The following is a 17,137-nucleotide window of genomic DNA, read 5'->3' on the forward strand; positions in this document are numbered from 1 at the left end:
CCCTTTTTTACATTTTCACCTTTGCCTTTTTGCAAAGTCTGTGCACAAGTTGTGACTGTGTGTTCTGTGCTTGCATTATAAGGAGCAGCCGTGCCATGTTAACAGCACATAGACATATGGATTCTCTTATTCCTTGAAACAAGAACATTTAATTTAACTCTTGGATCCAGTTCCCACAATGCCCTCTTCTTTAATCTGACGTTTTTGTTGACTTCCAGCATATATATATATATAGTGACTTACAGCATATATATATAGACTTCCAGCATATATATATAGTGACTTCCAGCATATATATATAGACTTCCAGCAGTCATAACTGCCCAATTTCACTGAATCAGAGTCCCACAAATAAAAACACACAACACCATATTCTGCAACACCATTCACCAGTGTAACAAAGATGACAAATATATTTTCCCACCATGAATTCAACATGTTGAGAAACTGAAATACCTGTCAAGATTCTGTAAGTCAGCCTTAATCTCCACTGAATTCAATTCATTTCACAATATCGTCTCTCACTATACATGAAGACTTACTTTCATTTGAATTTGTAAATTTCCTTGCATGAGCTCAAATACTTTCAAGTGTATTTCTGCTTGCAGCTCAAATTAGAACCGAGTCATTTTTGTTTTTCTCTGAAACAAATCAGCAAAAACTGCAATAAAGTTCCCGCTGACATTTTAACCTGTGGTTTGGAAGGAATTTCAGGAGCAAATGTCTGCACATAACTTACATTTTGCTTGTTTTAGTTGGTTAAACTTAACTTAAGCTTTTTTTTATGCATTTTATTAATTAGCTAACATGAGAAAACATGTCCTTTTTGTGCTATCCTCCAGTTGTTCATGATGAAGACGTTCACATCATACTGTATAATCTGCATTTCTACTACAATACAACCTCCATCATGACTCCTTTTTGTCCTGCTGGAGAATCTGTGCTCACTTCATTCAGAGTGGTCTGTATAAGCAGTCATGTCCCAACAATTCTTATGTAAGTGTACCTAATAGTTGTGCAACACAGCAGCTGCACAAGATACGTCGATATATCCTGGTGGTTCCATGGACTGTTTATTTTGTTATGACAAAGGTCAACGAGATGCACTATTAGATTTTCAGCACCCATTGCAAAAAAAATTGCATCTCTCCCCCCTTCAGTACAGATGTTGATGGGGGAGAACCAAAGACTTCAGAAGTGAATTTGGGTAAAAGTTCAGGAATGTGCTGAAGTGTAATATGCCACCTCTACACCACCAACAGACAGTCTAAAGTAATGTCCAGAAATGACGACCTTCAAGTATTTAAAATACTGATAAGCCACCTACTCTTTACCTCTTCTCCAATATTAGTTGATGTCTTCTCAGCTTAAGACCAAGGGTGATAGGGACTTCTCTGTTCAGACCCCCAGTCTTTGGAACAGCATCCCTGCTGAGATTATGCTGACGAGCTCTGTAGCCTCTTTTAAATCCCTCATAAAGACATTTTTATAGGTTGTTTCCTTGGGGCTTGGGGGACTTGTCTGAATTTACTTCTCTTGTCCGAAATATATTCTTACACTAAGTCATTGTCCTGTTTCTTATTCTACCAATTAATTTAAACATTTGAGACTGTTTTACTCTTATATCTCTTATATTTCCTTCCCAATGTTGTAAAACCTTTAAACTGTTTTTAAATCTGTTTTTTTTTTTATCATTTATTTTTATTGTTCGTCTTCAATTTTATCATGAGGTGCTATGTAAATAAAGCTTATCATTATTATTATTTTTGATATGGAATAAAGGGTGATTTATAGTGATGGGTTAAGCGTTTCCTGTCACCTTTAAACTCACAGAAATTCACTGAATCAGTGGAAAGTCTGAGGTCAGTGCCGTTACAATCCTCTCTGCTTTACTGGATTATAATCATGTGGTGTGAGTTCACTTTAATGACGACAGTGTTTGACCTGATACCTGATAGTTTGATTAAATTGTATTGTATGTATGTACTATTGTATTAGTCATGTTTTTTGTCTTTTTTTTTTTTTTTTTTTTTTTTTTTTTTTGCAAAGCTGGTTCCCTGATGTCAGTGCCGAGAGTGGATCAAGTGATTTCCAACCCTGTCCCTATTGATCCCAAAGAAGAGAGTATGACTGCAAATCAGATTATCTCCCACCTGATAGGCTCCATTGTGCAAGTCTGTAACAGTAGCTGATTGGCTGGCAGATCAACAGATGCAGCATTCCTGAATAGGACCCTGTGTTTTGAAAGGGGGTGGGGGATCAATGGTTATATTTACCTTAGCTGACATGAGAGGGCAGTGATTTTCTGTGTGCGTGTGTGTGCGTGTGTGCGTGCGTGCGTGCGTGTGTGTGTGTGTGTGTGTGTGTGTGTGCGTGTGTTTGTGTGCGAGTAAGAGAGAGAGAGGGAGAAAGAGAGAGAGTGGGTGTGCTAACAGTAGCAAGATATAAAAGGTCACCCCATCCCTGTTAGGGTATCCTCCTCCACTCAGCCTGTGTGTGTTCGAGAGAGAGAGAGAGAGAGAAAGGCCTTTACCATTAAGCATTGTGTGCTGTTGTCGCTGTTGTTGGCGTTGGGGTGCGTGCACGTACACGGCGCACCGGTGGAGGCGGACGGCTTGCAGCAGGGGTCATGTGAAGACGCGGCAGCTCTGGGTGCTGCTGGAGAGGCTCTCACCAAGATCAACCAGGACCGGCAGGAAGGCTACATCTTCGGACTGCACCGTCTGTCCAACGTGCACACGGCACAACATGTGAGTCCAGTGAGCACCACCATGACACTGACCACTAACCAACTCATGTAATACTCTTAAATGCAATATTGTTTCCCCTATGGAGTAGATCAGGGCTGCTTAGTAGAGTTTAGTAGTTTAGATCCAGACCAGAATCACCGCCCTCACCTCCAGTTTTTTTCTGTCATTCAAACTAAATGAAGAATGAATGACTGAAGTTAAAAAATTCAGTTTGGTCGTCAGGCTGCTGATTTTTACATTCTGGGGGAGAGCCCACATCAGTCAAACCACTTTATATTTATTGCAACAGCATCAGAAACAAGCCCCTGATGGCTGTGTGCGGGTGTGACGTATGAATGTGTGAGTGAGTGGGTGAATGTGGCGTGTATATAGTTGACAAGACTAGAAAAGCGCCATGTAAGTGTAGTACATTTACCATTTACCAATTAAGCTGACAGATAATATATAATATGTATATATATATATCATAACAACTAAGTATGAAGGCCAAAAGATCCAGGTTGCTTAAAAGGGCTAGTTTTTCTTCAATCACAAATCACAGGGATTTGTAACGCCATGACAGGAACATAAAACTCTGACTTTGAGAGACTCAGATGACAAGAGTGTGTGAGTTATATCTTAGCTGCAAAATTCGTTATAAGTTCATTAAGATTGTAATTACTATGGATGTTATTAATATTGTGTCAGATGATTCATGCTGATTGTGTGAAAGATCAGGAGATACCAAGGATTATTGGAAGGGTAACGGTTGTCATGGAAATGTCAGTACTTATGGCTTCATCATTTGAACTATCACACATTTACCTCAGTGGAATATCACTTACTATAGGATTTTACTGACTGTGATTACTGCTCCATTAATGTGTAACGTTTACATTCTCTGTGTGTGTGTGTGTGTGTGTGTGTGTGTGTGTGTGTGTGTGTGTGTGTGTGTCACAGGGAGAGAACGGCGTGGTCTTCTACTTGACTCTGGATGTTGTTGAGACCAACTGCAGCGTTCTCAGCAGGAAGGACTGGAAGTCCTGCGAGATTCGACCCGACCACAACACACCGGTTAGATAATATACGTACACACACTTTTGCATACAACATACAATATTCTAGTAAAGTTAAAAAAAATTAAAAAGAAATCAACATGTCTTCCTGTATGAACATCATAAGCTTTAAACTTTTCTGCTTTTTCATAAAGAGCAGTTCTTTAGTCAGAAGAAGAACAAACCAAAGAATTTTAGTACTATAAGACATGTTGGTCGACTGTAACATTTTCAAAATCTAAATATAAGTCAAATCTTTTTTTGTTTCAGACAAAAAATTTTGTGTGTGCAATTATTGTACTTTTTCTTTACAGGTATATGGACAGTGCAAAGCTGCCATCTACATCAGCAAGGTGAACAGAGTGGTGCGTCTCTACAAATACAGCTGTCTGGTCAGACCAGGTAAAAAAACGAAAAAACAAATACCAATTATAAAAGCAAATACAAGAAGTTAGTGTGTTTTTTTTTAATTCAGATGAAATGCATTGTCTAAATAAGACATCTAGCAGGAAGAAATCTGCCACTGGAGTCAAAGTTTCACATCTATTCAGCTCAGTTTGACACATGGTTTGAAAATAAGAAAATATAAAGCAGAGTTCTCTTATTTTAAATAAATATTGCCTTCCTCCAAATCTTGTGATATGTGGACATTCAAAACTGCTTTTCTCTCTGCTAAGCTCCTGCAGCTAGGATCTCCTGTCCCGACTGTCCATCTCTAATGGCCCTGGACGACGCTGAGGTTCAGAAGACTGTGACTTCCTCACTGGAAAAGTTCAACAGTGAGAGCGGGCTGGCCAATCATTTCGCTCTGCTCAATGTCACCCGCGCTTCCGCTGGAGTAAGATATCACATTACATACCGTATCCTCCACTCTGTGTCCCACAAACATTGAAGAACTTGTTACAGGAGTTGGTGAAATGCAACATGTCCACACATTAAATGGCAAAGTATCAAAAAAATAGTTTGTTCCTGCAATCATTTTAGATTTATGTCATGTTATGTCATGTTATCGATTCTAATTTAAGTTTAATTTAATTGAAGTTTCCACAATCAAATTATCATCAAATCGTCCACTGGTCTGAAGCTCTCTAACTCACTGCCTGGGCAACTCCTGACCAAAGATGTCATATTGTTATATTGTTACACCTGTTCCTTTGTTAAAGGTTTCCTGTCTTTCTCTGTGTGTGCTTCCAGATGGCCATTGGCATGTATTACAATGCAGAGTTCACCATCCAGGAGACCACCTGCACCAAGACCACTGAAAAAGTGACGGCCGATAAGTGCCCCCTCATGGACTGCGAGTTCGCTGTGAGTCAAATTATTTCACATTCTTATCTTGATCAAATGGATCATTTTAATTTTTGCAAAGTTTTGCAAATTGAAAAGAGACATGGGAATCCACTGAGTAAAACAATACCATTTAAAGACCATTTTTTAGTACGACTTTCTGCTTTTAAGTGAAGCTCTAGACCAGTAATTTTTGGATTTATATCAAGTATCAGAGAATTTCTTTAAAATTAGTTTGCTTAACTATTACATTCTGGTAATTTCACCGGCGTGACCATTCCTCTGCTCTGTCTTCTTTCTTATTGTTTTTTCCCATTCTCTCCTCAGCACAAAGGCTTCTGTAAGGGATCCCATTACCACACTCCCTCTGGTGACAGCAGTTTCAGTGTAGAGTGTGAGATCTACGAGCCTGAGGTAAGACTCACAGAGCCGACACTGTCGCACTGACTTAAAAGGAGATAAAAGGAAAAAGCAAACACAAATTATTTCCATTATAATCAAATCGAATAATCAAATCTCATTCAGAGCTGTAGACAGAGCAGTAGTCTTAACAAAAAAAAAGAGGACACCAAAGTAATTGAGGGCAATTGTGGCCCATGGGTTAGAGAAGAAGACCAGCAGGGTTAAATCTGAATGGGAAAAGGGGGGAAAAAAACCCTTGGCCCTCCTTTGTCAACACCACTGTGGTGCTCTTGAGCGAGACCCTTGACCCCAACTGCACCAGTTGAGCTGCTCAGTGGCCAGCAGGTCAGACTGTCGTTGTACTGTGCAGCTTCCAGGTATGAATGTGTGTAACTCAAGCAGCAGCTGAAAAATGAGGCCAGCACAGAAGTGCTAAAACCTGCAGTTATTCAAATGACCACTAGAGTCTGGCTCCAACAGTGAGTCAATCCCCATAGACTCCCATGTCTAAATGTCCAACTTTACAGCAGAAATGATCACAGGTTGTATTGTTGGTGTCCAGGTTGCGTCAACAGTGTTATCATATTCTGTACAAACAATGGCCAAACTCACAAATATAAGACCCCAGACATGACTTGATTTGGACTTTGCTGAAAACCGTGGGTGTGGTGAAGGTTACACGTCTTCAGTCCAATTATCATTCATCACTAATGTCACCTGTCTGTGTTCTCCAGGCTGCTGAGAGAGAGAAGACACTGCACCTGCTGGGCGGAGAGACCGACCACAGCCACACCAACACACACACACTTAGCGGCGACCATGAACAAGCACACACCGCCGACCAGACACACACACACGACCACATCCACGACCACACCAAGAGCCACTCTCACCACGACAAAACCCAGAAGCACGCTGAAGACAGCGACCACCACCACACTCACGACCACGATGCGGGCAGCGCCCACAGGCACGCCCACGATCACTCCCACGACCACGGTCACGGCCATGATCACGTGCACACTCATCACGCCAAAGCTCACAACCACAGCGGCGACTCACCCAACCACCACCACGATTACAAGCATGCCGACGGCGTGCACACCCACGAGCACGACCACGAGATCGCCCTAGACCACGACCACAAGCACACTCACCTGCACGAGCACGAGCACCACCACCATCACCACGACCACGACCATGAGACCGGCGCCCACGACCACCCAGAGGGCACAGTGAGGATGCTGCCCGCCATGGACAAGCCCACGACCCTGCCTTCCTTCCCCGATGAGCCCGTCGGTGAGGTTGGAGTCGTCCTGCCCCTCAAGCCCGACCCCCAGATCCCAGGAGAGATGGAGCCCGCCATCGTCGCCTTCCCCACCTCAGTCTCAGCCCAGTGCGCCCCTCCAGCAGCAGGAGAGACCCTGGTGGAGAAACTCTTCGCTGAGGACCCCATGTTCAAGCCAGCTGCATAAGGAGGCCCGTAGAGTAGAAACTGATTAGAAACTCACCCATAGACACAGACTAGTGTAGTAGAGACAAGAAAACCCTATTTTACATGTGACACATCCATAGACAGTGTCACACACCTACACTGCTTCTCAGGGTCGTTCTTGGTCAAAATAGTGATTTATTCAAGCACATAACATGTAACCTGACCATGTCATAGGGGCTAAGTACATTAAAAACTACATCAACCTGTTTTTTCCTCATTTTCTCTGTGTAGTACTAAAACAACTGCCCACAGTCTGCCCATATTCACACAGAGGAACCACCTTCCAACCTTCACATTGTCACTGTCACTGTACAATTAAGACAGAAAAGCTTTTCTGTGTTTGTATATTATCTGGGCTTGGCTGAACAACATAATAAATGATACCACAAATACTCGTACCCTTTGTCATCTGTGTTGATCAAGACCAAGGTGATCCATTTTGTGTGGATTGAATGTACTTGTCTTCAACCTCCACAACCAGCTCCCTGTATTTCCTTTAACTGATCTCACTATCGTTAATGTCATCAAACAAAACGCCATGAAAACAATCTTCAGATGGATTTTCTAGCCAATACATTATTATTACAGAAGTGGCTGTTAGCTAACTGAAGTACACCAAAATAAAATGAAATCAAAATATCTGTTTTAACAGGCATTTTCCTGATCCCATCCCAACAGCTAACACTGCATCTTTTCTTCTTCCAATTCTATTTAAAGAGATGCAGAGCATTGAATACTGTCTGCCTTGTCATCAGGTCTGAACTTTCATTAGCCTCTTATTATTTTAGTGGTATAAAAAGTTTTAATCTGCATCTTTAACCAGATCAGCATCAGGATTCCCATAGTATAAGGCAACTGTGCTGATTTAAATTTCTAAAATATTAGGGCTGCACCTGTATTTAAAACTGAAATTCTGTTCATTCCAAAGGGTCCAAGGATTCAGCTTAGGTTCAGCTTTGGTGAACTTTGAAAATAGCAAGTTGTGTTTACACTGCTGACCTTTGAGAGGATAAACAGCCCAAAATATAGAGGAAGCTATCTTAGCTTCTGAACTTATATTGACCACGCTAGCTAGTTCTTTTGAACCACAGCAGCTCACCGCTAACCCTGAGCGTGGTCACTGCCACCAAGCTTTTTTTAACCCCACACATAATTCACATTGATGAGCGAATGTCGCTTAGGGTGTGAGTGCCGCATTACACTCATGACCACTGAGTTATTACCATAAATCTTGTTGCTGTAGCAACTGCTAAGGGTGAAATTCCAATACATTTCATAGACTAGTATGAAGACAGTTTCAACTCCATTTGGTTGCAATAGGATAATATGTTACAAACATGGCTGTTCAAACCAATCCTGGAATATTGCGGCAAATTTTTATGTGATATATTTACCAAAAAAAACTGTATATGCTGTATATCATGAGATCCTGCTAATTAGACAAATAGGACCTTAGAGGAAGAAATAGTGGTTAACTTTTTGTTCCTGTCACACTGCAAACAAGAACTCCTCACCCACTCTTCTAACATTAGCTTTACACACTCAGCAAAAAGCTCTTATCTTTGTTCTGTTGCCACAACCCACACACAACTCACAGCTGCAATCGGGGTTAGTTGCAAAAAAAAAAAAACATACTTTCACAATAATGACACATTTTGTAATTTCCAGTTAAGAACTGTATGTCAGCCAGAAAAAAATCTCCGAAAAGTACAATGTACAATAATGTAGCTTATGTAAGGTGAGATCACAGGAGTATGCTTATTAAATTTTTTTTGCATAAAGAAGATGCAGTGACCAATTGCATTAATTTGACAACAATATAAAACTTCTGTTATACATCCAAGATTGGACAAAAGTTTTCCTGTGAGTGAGCACAAGAGCTCCATTAGACGCAACAAAGTGAAATATCATGTTGGCCGCCATTTCAATGAATTTCTGCTCCTTATCTCCTCTCTATGATTCCAGGGCAGTGAACACATTGGAGATACAGAGAGAAAGATGTGTCAAAGGGAGCTCTACTGGATTTACACTTAAGATACACTTAAGCCTAAAGGCCTTAACAAGGATTGTGATACGAGTGTTATGTTTTCTGTTCTATTTCTGTTGTTTGAGATGTTTGATTGTTCTCTTATACATTTGGGGATCACTGATTTATGAGGGTTCAAGCTTGATTCTTCCCTTCTATATTCACATTCACATTTTTTTTTATTATTTTTTGGGGATTTTTGTGCCTTTAATGGACAGGACAGTAGAGAGACAGGAAATGGGGAGGCAGAGAGAGGGGGAATGACACGCAGGAAAGGGCCGTCCGAAGCGGGAGTCGAGCTGGTGGCCAGCTGCAGCGAGGACTGTAGCCTCTATATATGGGGCACCTGCGTAACCCACTGTGCTACGCGACGCCCCCGCCAACCCTTTTTTTGTATTAACAATACCCATCATTTAGGACTCAAAAAAAAAAAGACATAAACCAGTGGTGTAACCATTAAGGGGTTTTCAAAGTCTGGGGGCCATCACCCCCCTCTAACAAAACTGAGACAACTATTCCCATGTTGTGAGGAAATAATACAACTTCCAGCTTTGAAAATGTTTTATTAAACAATCAATGTAATCTAATTATTTAGAAGGATTAATGTTGTTACTTCTAGGTAACACTTTCTTGTCTTCTGTGAAAGATGCAGCCCTGCGTCCAGCCAGTCACTGATTGAAGTGGTTTATGCCCAGATTGTGCCTGTTCGGCCCGGGGCAAGAGCTTGCTGTTGGGGCAGATCTGGGAGATTCAGGTTGCTCCACCACAGTCCCCAGGGAACCCCGCGGCTTGGAGACAGTGGGGTCTGATCCGGGTGTGACTGAGTGCACGTGCTCATGGGGGTGCAGGTGTGTGTGGTTGTGGTGCTGATGCTCAGTGTGCTCGCTGTCTGCCTTTGCGTGGGCCTGCTCCTCCGCAACAGCAGCCTACAGAGAGAAAGAGAAACGCGAAAGAGACAGTGTGGTTATCTCCTTCAGCTTCTACTGGGAAGTCAGAGATGTGTTAAATAGATTAATAGAATAACTTTAACTAAAATCTGGAGGATCAGATATGTTAAGTCCTATTGTGTGGGGCATCTCTGAAGTCGAAGCAGGTACCTGAGGTTCGTAGATGTCACACTTCACGTTTGCATAATTCTTTTTCTGTAATGAGCTGTCTTTGAGTCTGGATATGTACTCATCATGAGGCTCCATGTGTGAGCCCACACAGAAGCCTCTATGCTGCAAGAAGAAATCAAGTACAGTTGAGCATGGATTTACAACTTGTTGGCATCTTGTAGAGGTTTCTGGCACAACTTCGCTGACTTCCAAGGTGCATGGGGAAAGGAAAAAGTCTACAGAGGTGAAAACTCCAGCAACACTTGCAGTTAACAGAAGAACTTTATCATAAGACCAGAAACGTTTCAGCTTGTAGCCTTCATCTGGGTCATCATAAAACACATTACAAGCAACATTTAAATTGGGTTAGTATGAGACAATTTTAAAACAAACAATCAAATGCAAACACATACATATCAGCCAATGGGACTTCTACAAAGATGGTCACGTGACTTTCAGCCAATTGTTGTCTCAGGCTGGTAGAAAGGTAATGACCAATAGAGGACATGGGTGACACCATATTTAGTTAACAGCCTGGGAAAGTGGTGGCACTTAAGTTTGTACAAAAGCCTTGGTCCAAAATTTGATTTGGCATAGGCCCACTCCAAAAACACTTACATTTAAGAAACTTTATAAAGTGCTATAGATATATATAAAAAAAATAAGGCAACAAGATGCAACATAAAAAGTACACCCTTCAAAGGTCATCATAAAAATACATAAATACATCCAAACCTCTGCAAATCCAAAATATTGAGCTATATTTAAAAAAGTGCCTTGAGATAATCTCTGTTGTGATTTGGCGCTATATAAATATAAAGTCTAATGTATTAAAATACTCTCAATACACCTGTGTGCATGTTACTCACAGCAAACTGACAGTCCATAGGTGGGCAGCTGCTCAGCTCACTGGCATCTGTTTCCTTTGAACACACTGTCTCCACAATGGTGAAATCCACAAAGTAGGACGGACCAACCACCCACTGACACAAAGTATACAAAGACATAATGTATAGACATGTGCACGCACTAGTGTAATGTGCTGAACACCTATGGACTACTTAAATTATGAAGTATAAAAATGGTAAATGGTTGGAAGGTTTTAGGTGTAATTCAGTCAAGATTTGTAAACTTGTACTTCCTCACTAAGATAATTATGACCAAATATAATCAATCTGATAAATATGCTACACATTTAGCATCCAAATCGGTCTGTGCCAAATTTAACATTGTGTCACACGGGTTAGTTGATTACTTAATTATTTTTTTTAACCTGTGCACTGGCTTTTGTGATGTTCTCCAGAGTAAAGTAGTTGGCCAGACGGCTCTCCTCATTGAACTTCTGCAGAGAGAGATTGGCTGTCTCCTTGACAGCGGGATGGTTCAAATCCCTAGCTGTGGGACAGTCCGGGCAAACGCCCAGAACGCTCCTTGAAGAAACTAAACACAAGGATCAACAGGGTTGAGGTCAATGAGATGAAGCTGAGGCAAAAGTGGATGTTGAGGATTGAACCCACCACAGTGACGGGTACTTTATCCAGGCGTGTTCTCCTTCACCTAGCCAAATTGTTTACTTGCCTCATGGAAGTATTTTTGGGACAGAACACATTTAGAGAAAGAAGAAACAACTCCATGTATCTACCTCTACGAAGTACACAGGAGTAGTTTTGAAGTTTGACTTGAGTGTCAAGGTAGGCAGATACCTCGCACTCTCCGTACACCTGAAGGACACAAACACACAGTCTCTGGGTTTGTTTGTTTTTTTTTATCTGTGAAATGATCTAATACAAGAAACATTGGCAAACATCGAACAAAACATATTTTTGCATGGTATTCAAAAAGCAGATTATGTTGTAGTGTGGCTTTGGGATCAGCTGAAGTCTATTGTGGCCCACAAAAAAAGCACTCAGAAGAGAGACCACCATGTGGTACTTACTGGAATATTTCCAATATTTTTGATTTCACACTGTTTCCATGGTTTCCTGCTGGTGATGTGGCACACGGTCTCCATGACATCAATGGTCAGTTTGTAGAGCAACCTATCTTTCTCCTGGAGGAGCACACACACACACACACACACACACACACACACACGAACACACACACACACACAATCACACACACACCCACACACAGTCACACACATATACACACACACACAGTCGTTAGTATGTGCTTGCTTCTGCTTGTGACTGAGATAGATGCCACAGGGGGGGTAACCAAGGTTCAGGGCTAATGCTTAATGCTTCTACTCACACTTACATTTACTTTTTTTCTATACTTTGCAAACATGCTGCTGTTGCATCCACTGTTTTATCTCTTTCTGCAAATATTGTTGCATTTTTCAGGATGCAAGATGGCGCAGGACCCTTTTCATGTTTTCGTGCGTGCATGTGTGTCCGCCCTCACTTTTTCAGGGGTGTGAGAGACGTCATACAGTCTGTTGAGGGACAGGATGTATCCATTTGTCCGGTCCTGGTTGATCTGCTCCAGGGCCTCTTCTGCCACTCTCACTGCCTCAGGGCTGTTGCAGGCCGGAGGGTCCGGCCTGGCTCTTCCCTGCTGCTGCAGCAAAGCCAGACATAGGACCAGCAGGTACACCCTCATCCCCTAACACACAAACACACGAATATACACACACACACTGAGCCCAATAAGAACCTTAATTTCACCCAGCTGATTTGCTAAAGCCTATCCTGATAGATAATTGAACATTTAGACTAACACATGCCCTGGCCTGCAAATCTCCCTTTGTAAAACCTGTAATCCTGGTTTTGCCAGACAGGGTTTGGATACATGTGAGGCTCATGGTGGACTTTCCCCAAACAAACAACTGCTATCTGCTGCTCTGCATGGTGAAATGGCTGGCTCAAAATTAATCAAGGGGTCATGGTGCACTGTGGAACAGGGGATATCAACTTAATCAAATTTTGGTTGTCAAGTACAGGTTTATCGCAGAGGATCATCGGACTGTAGTCAGCTTGGAGTCACAACAAAAGATCAATGAGTTATAGTGAAAACAAGGCTCATAATGTAGAAATGTGACTGCATCGTAATCCACCTCCTCACTCTCCCTTTGTATGATAACTTTTAGAAGACTGGCATCTGTTTTGGTGCCAGCGTGAAACAGGAGAAGTTGTTGATGCAGGCCAGGGTGGCACACAGTGACAGTGTGAAAATTAGTGTAGTGTAGCGCTGTGGGTGACAAGCCGGTTACAGTTTTCTTTTTACTGTCTTCTATAATCTCCACCAACACGGCAGGACAATTCACTCAGCTTTATTCTGCCCTGATAGCAGGACATTTGATGTAAGTATATTAGTAATATTAACTAAAAATAGCCTAATAAACTCAAATAATGATGCATCACTTAATATACAACAGAAATGAATATGGTAAACTTATTATCAAAATAATCCAAATGTGTATAATAATTGTGGTTACACTTAGCTTTAAAAATCATATGATATAATAGGCCAATATCAGTTATCATCATAAATTGCAAAAAGAAATAAGAATTAAATAAATAAATAAATAAAAACTCACCCACAATGTTTTTTCCTCAGAAAATAAACAGAAAAAATGTTTCCGTTTTTTGTCGCTCTACGCTGCTTTCCGGTCAGCTGTCACCTTTGAAATGGCAGTCCAGCGGACAGCTCGCCGTGATCGTATAGTGGTTAGTACTCTGCGTTGTGGCCGCAGCAACCCCGGTTCGAATCCGGGTCACGGCAGAATTTTGAGGGTCACCGTGGCAACTGTGCAATGCCAGACAGAAACTGTCGCAAACACAAAGTAATAGATTGATCTCACAAATATACAAAATACTAATCACTGATGCTGAACACATACTGTTAGCGGTCCACTTCTGGCTTTATGTCCAACTTCATACTTTTGCTCCAATAGGGAAAATATAACCCAGGGTTAGAGTCGGCTGATTTGTAGACATACAATCTACATGGGTGTAATTTAACATATTTTGTGGACCTCGTCTTTAACTTGGTTTACAAGTTTTAGATGGGGAATATGACATGGCCGCAAAAAAGAAAAAGAAATCAGTCATAAGATTTTTTATTTTTTTTTGCTTTTCTCTGTAGGGAGAGTAGAGAGGGAGGGGGGTGAGGGGGTGAGGGGGGTAAAGAAAGGATTACAGAGTCACTTAACCAATTTATTATTCCAAACGATAAAATACAACAATGAGGCAAGCAGTGGGAATATGCTAACCGAAGTATTTTATCTAATAGTAATAGTAATCTAATAGTGTACCGTGTATTAAGGAAGACTGGACAGGAAGGAGAAGAGAGGAAAAAATGAAGGAGGTAAACAGGGTAAAGCGAGTGAAGAATTAAGAGGAAAGGTAAAGAGAAGGAAGAGAAGAACCCTAACTCTAACCCAAAGTGACCCAATTTTATGAGACAACCTTCACCCAAGTTTATTACAATACAACAGTTACCATGGTGTCCCCGATTAGATATTTTAATGATATAATGACTAGAAATGTTCTTGGTTTTCCATTCAGAAATCTGGTCACCAATGATAATCTTTTGATATTTTAAGATCTACACAGATACATCAGCAGAGCCCCAAACCCATTTTAAACCCTCAAACAGATGCAATCCAACATCCAAGCAACACTCATGCAACCAAGCAATCAGAATAACAAACACAAGGAATTTGCTGTGATTTGTGCCGACAGTTTCATTAGTCCGTTAAGGCCGAAACGCACAATGTGCTTGGCGGACTTTGAGAGGGTGTGAAACAGCTCAGTAGAATAACAATCTTATTGGACCTCAGTGTCATGCTGAATACAATTTCATTCACTCATTTATTTAAGAGCCCTCTGGCCACGAACTGAGTCATTTTCCTACAACACAGAGTGATCCAAGGAAAAGAAGAGAAATGTGATTGATTACAGGCACTGCAACAGAGCTGAAGCCACTTCCAGCTGATTCTGATGAGCAAATAAATATTGTTTTTTTTAAAATGCCAAAATTATATCATGCAAGTTACTAAAGAGACAAGTCTGAATGTGAAATATATAACATCAGTTCTACTTAAATGATGTTTTCTGTGTTATAAAATAATGTATCATAGGCAGTATTTACATTGTAAAAATAATAAAACACACGTTCAATAAAGAGGATCAATTTTAAAATGATAAAATGTACTAAAATGATATTTGCAGTTTTCTGTCACCATTACATACTGTTCAAAGAAACTGTACAGACGCTCATTAAGAAGCATTCTGAACTTCATCATGTGTCCACATGGTGTCACCCTTACTTTTTCTTTCACTTCACTGAATCAACAAGCAACTGAGACTCACTCAGATGTAAAGTGTGTTCAATGAGATGAAGTTTGAGTTTTTATCTTCTAATATTCTTATTACAAAAATACACTTGGAGCTGCCAGAAATATAAAACTGAATTTTTCATTGACAAAACTAATAACTGTGATTATGTTATTAAAGGCTGAATCACAATGGATACGAACAGGCTACTAATGTAAGGAAATTTAAAATTTTACTTTCTATTCAAGTATAAGGGAGAGAGCAAAACATGAAGATTGCTTTGTGTTACATTTTCAAAAAGGCATTGTCATACACTTTGTTCAGTTCCTGATATATTTTCTACACAGTCAGTAGTTTGATTCAGTGCTATTAAACTTGCCGTCAAGGTGTCTCTAGACAAAAATTGCGGGTCATCAGACACTTATGTTACAGAAAATAGTGTCATTTTATATTTAACTACATTTTTTATCTTCTCTTGAGAAATACTGGAAACATTCGCCGCTCCAGGCTTGTGGAAATTGTTTAAATGAACCCACAAATCCATGGGCATCATAAGTCAAAAAAGAAAGCTGGAGACCACTGGCCGTTTTTATTGTTCTGAACTGTTGAAAAAGCCAAACCAGTACTTTTTCCTTTTGCCAGTGCAGGTTGTGACGTTCATGTCCCCCTCGGGATGAACTGTAAAAACTCTGATGACCCCCTGATTTTCCATCAAGCATTTTGGTTTACAACCACCTACCTGCAACTAATGACATCCAGATCAGCCTCAGCTGCTCTTGGTCTATCTTGGTGCTAATTAGCAAATGTTAGATTGCCAAGAGAGCATTACACTGAACAAGTCTCCTTTCAACTGTACCCTCAGTTTTCCATTTGGTGCCTCAACAATCACGGTAAAGACAAACAAACACACAAACACAACACAACACAGTCATTCAGCTGCAATCCACGCACATTACTTAATTAACACTAGGTTGTATAACCTTTTTATGTACATGCATATCATTGTTCAGGTTGGAGGACTTGTTGTTTTTCCCACTTGTCTGTCTTCCTCTCTGCAGCTCTCCTATAAGAACTCGATCTAGTCCTTGTGTTGTGTGTCCCACATTCTTTAAAAATCACCATTACTAATTCAGTTTAAGAAGCCCTCAAGATGTGTAAGACCTTGTGTGTGTATGTATGCACAGGCAGTCTTGTACACACACACACACACACACACACACACACACACACACACAAACACACACATACACAGACTCACACACAATCACACACACACCCACACACAGTCACACACACATACACACACACACAGTCGTTAGTTTGTGCTTGCTTCTGCTTGTGACTGAGATAGATGCCACAGGGGGGGTACCCAAGGTTCAGGGCTCCTGCTGATGCACTGACCTCAAACTGAATGGAGTTAGCACCAAAAGGAAATCTTAGCTCTGTTTCAAACTGAAACATGAAGTGGGTGTGTTTGGATTAATCCACTCAAACAATGACAATTTTAGTGCATCGTCTAACCTTAAGGAAGTGCTCATTTAAACCCAACCAAACCATGACCGCTCCACAACATTAACTGCATGTTTGCTACTGTTACCATGACAATGAAGGTCCAGTACGCCTGCTGCTGTTGTACTCCTATGGGTGGTATGCATAGTTCATATGTATACAAGGATAGGGTTAAGTGGGTTGGAGGACTTGCAGTATTGCACCCATTTTTTTGCTATGGCAATGAAACCCTTGTATGTCCTTTCGGCTTTT

General features: G+C 40.9%; 2 protein-coding genes and 1 non-coding gene across 4 annotated transcripts; 2 read left to right on the top strand and 1 right to left on the bottom strand.

The window, feature by feature from the left end:
• Window positions 1-2,060: 2,060 nt before the first annotated feature.
• LOC111227489 (histidine-rich glycoprotein-like) lies at window positions 2,061-7,366 on the top strand. The gene is made up of 8 exons (XM_022753010.1): window positions 2,061-2,124; window positions 2,452-2,750; window positions 3,690-3,803; window positions 4,099-4,186; window positions 4,462-4,622; window positions 4,979-5,092; window positions 5,399-5,485; window positions 6,208-7,366. Exons 1-8 carry the CDS (start codon window positions 2,061-2,063, stop codon window positions 6,946-6,948), a joined length of 1,668 nt encoding a protein of 555 aa, XP_022608731.1. The 3' UTR covers window positions 6,949-7,366.
• A 2,171-nt stretch (window positions 7,367-9,537) lies between these two features.
• LOC111227526 (fetuin-B-like) lies at window positions 9,538-13,744 on the bottom strand. Of its 2 annotated transcripts, none has more exons than XM_022753057.1 (8): window positions 13,640-13,744; window positions 12,501-12,701; window positions 12,028-12,141; window positions 11,734-11,812; window positions 11,365-11,531; window positions 10,961-11,074; window positions 10,092-10,214; window positions 9,538-9,920 (listed from the first exon to the last, which is right to left on the bottom strand). In XM_022753057.1, the coding sequence occupies exons 2-8, from the start codon at window positions 12,696-12,698 to the stop codon at window positions 9,663-9,665; spliced, it is 1,053 nt and encodes a 350-aa protein (XP_022608778.1). In that variant the 5' UTR covers window positions 12,699-12,701; window positions 13,640-13,744; the 3' UTR covers window positions 9,538-9,662. The 2 variants fall into 2 exon arrangements, with proteins under 2 accessions (XP_022608778.1, XP_022608777.1); XM_022753056.1 differs by having other exon boundaries at window positions 13,636-13,744.
• A 4-nt stretch (window positions 13,745-13,748) lies between these two features.
• On the top strand, window positions 13,749-13,820 carry trnah-gug. Its single transcript has one exon. It is a non-coding gene; the product is annotated as a tRNA-His (tRNA).
• Window positions 13,821-17,137: the final 3,317 nt, after the last annotated feature.

The sequence above is a fragment of the Seriola dumerili genome, unplaced genomic scaffold, assembly GCF_002260705.1.
Source record: "Seriola dumerili isolate Sdu_G_001 unplaced genomic scaffold, Sdu_1.0 BDQW01000189.1, whole genome shotgun sequence".
Classification (NCBI taxonomy): domain Eukaryota; kingdom Metazoa; phylum Chordata; class Actinopteri; order Carangiformes; family Carangidae; genus Seriola; species Seriola dumerili.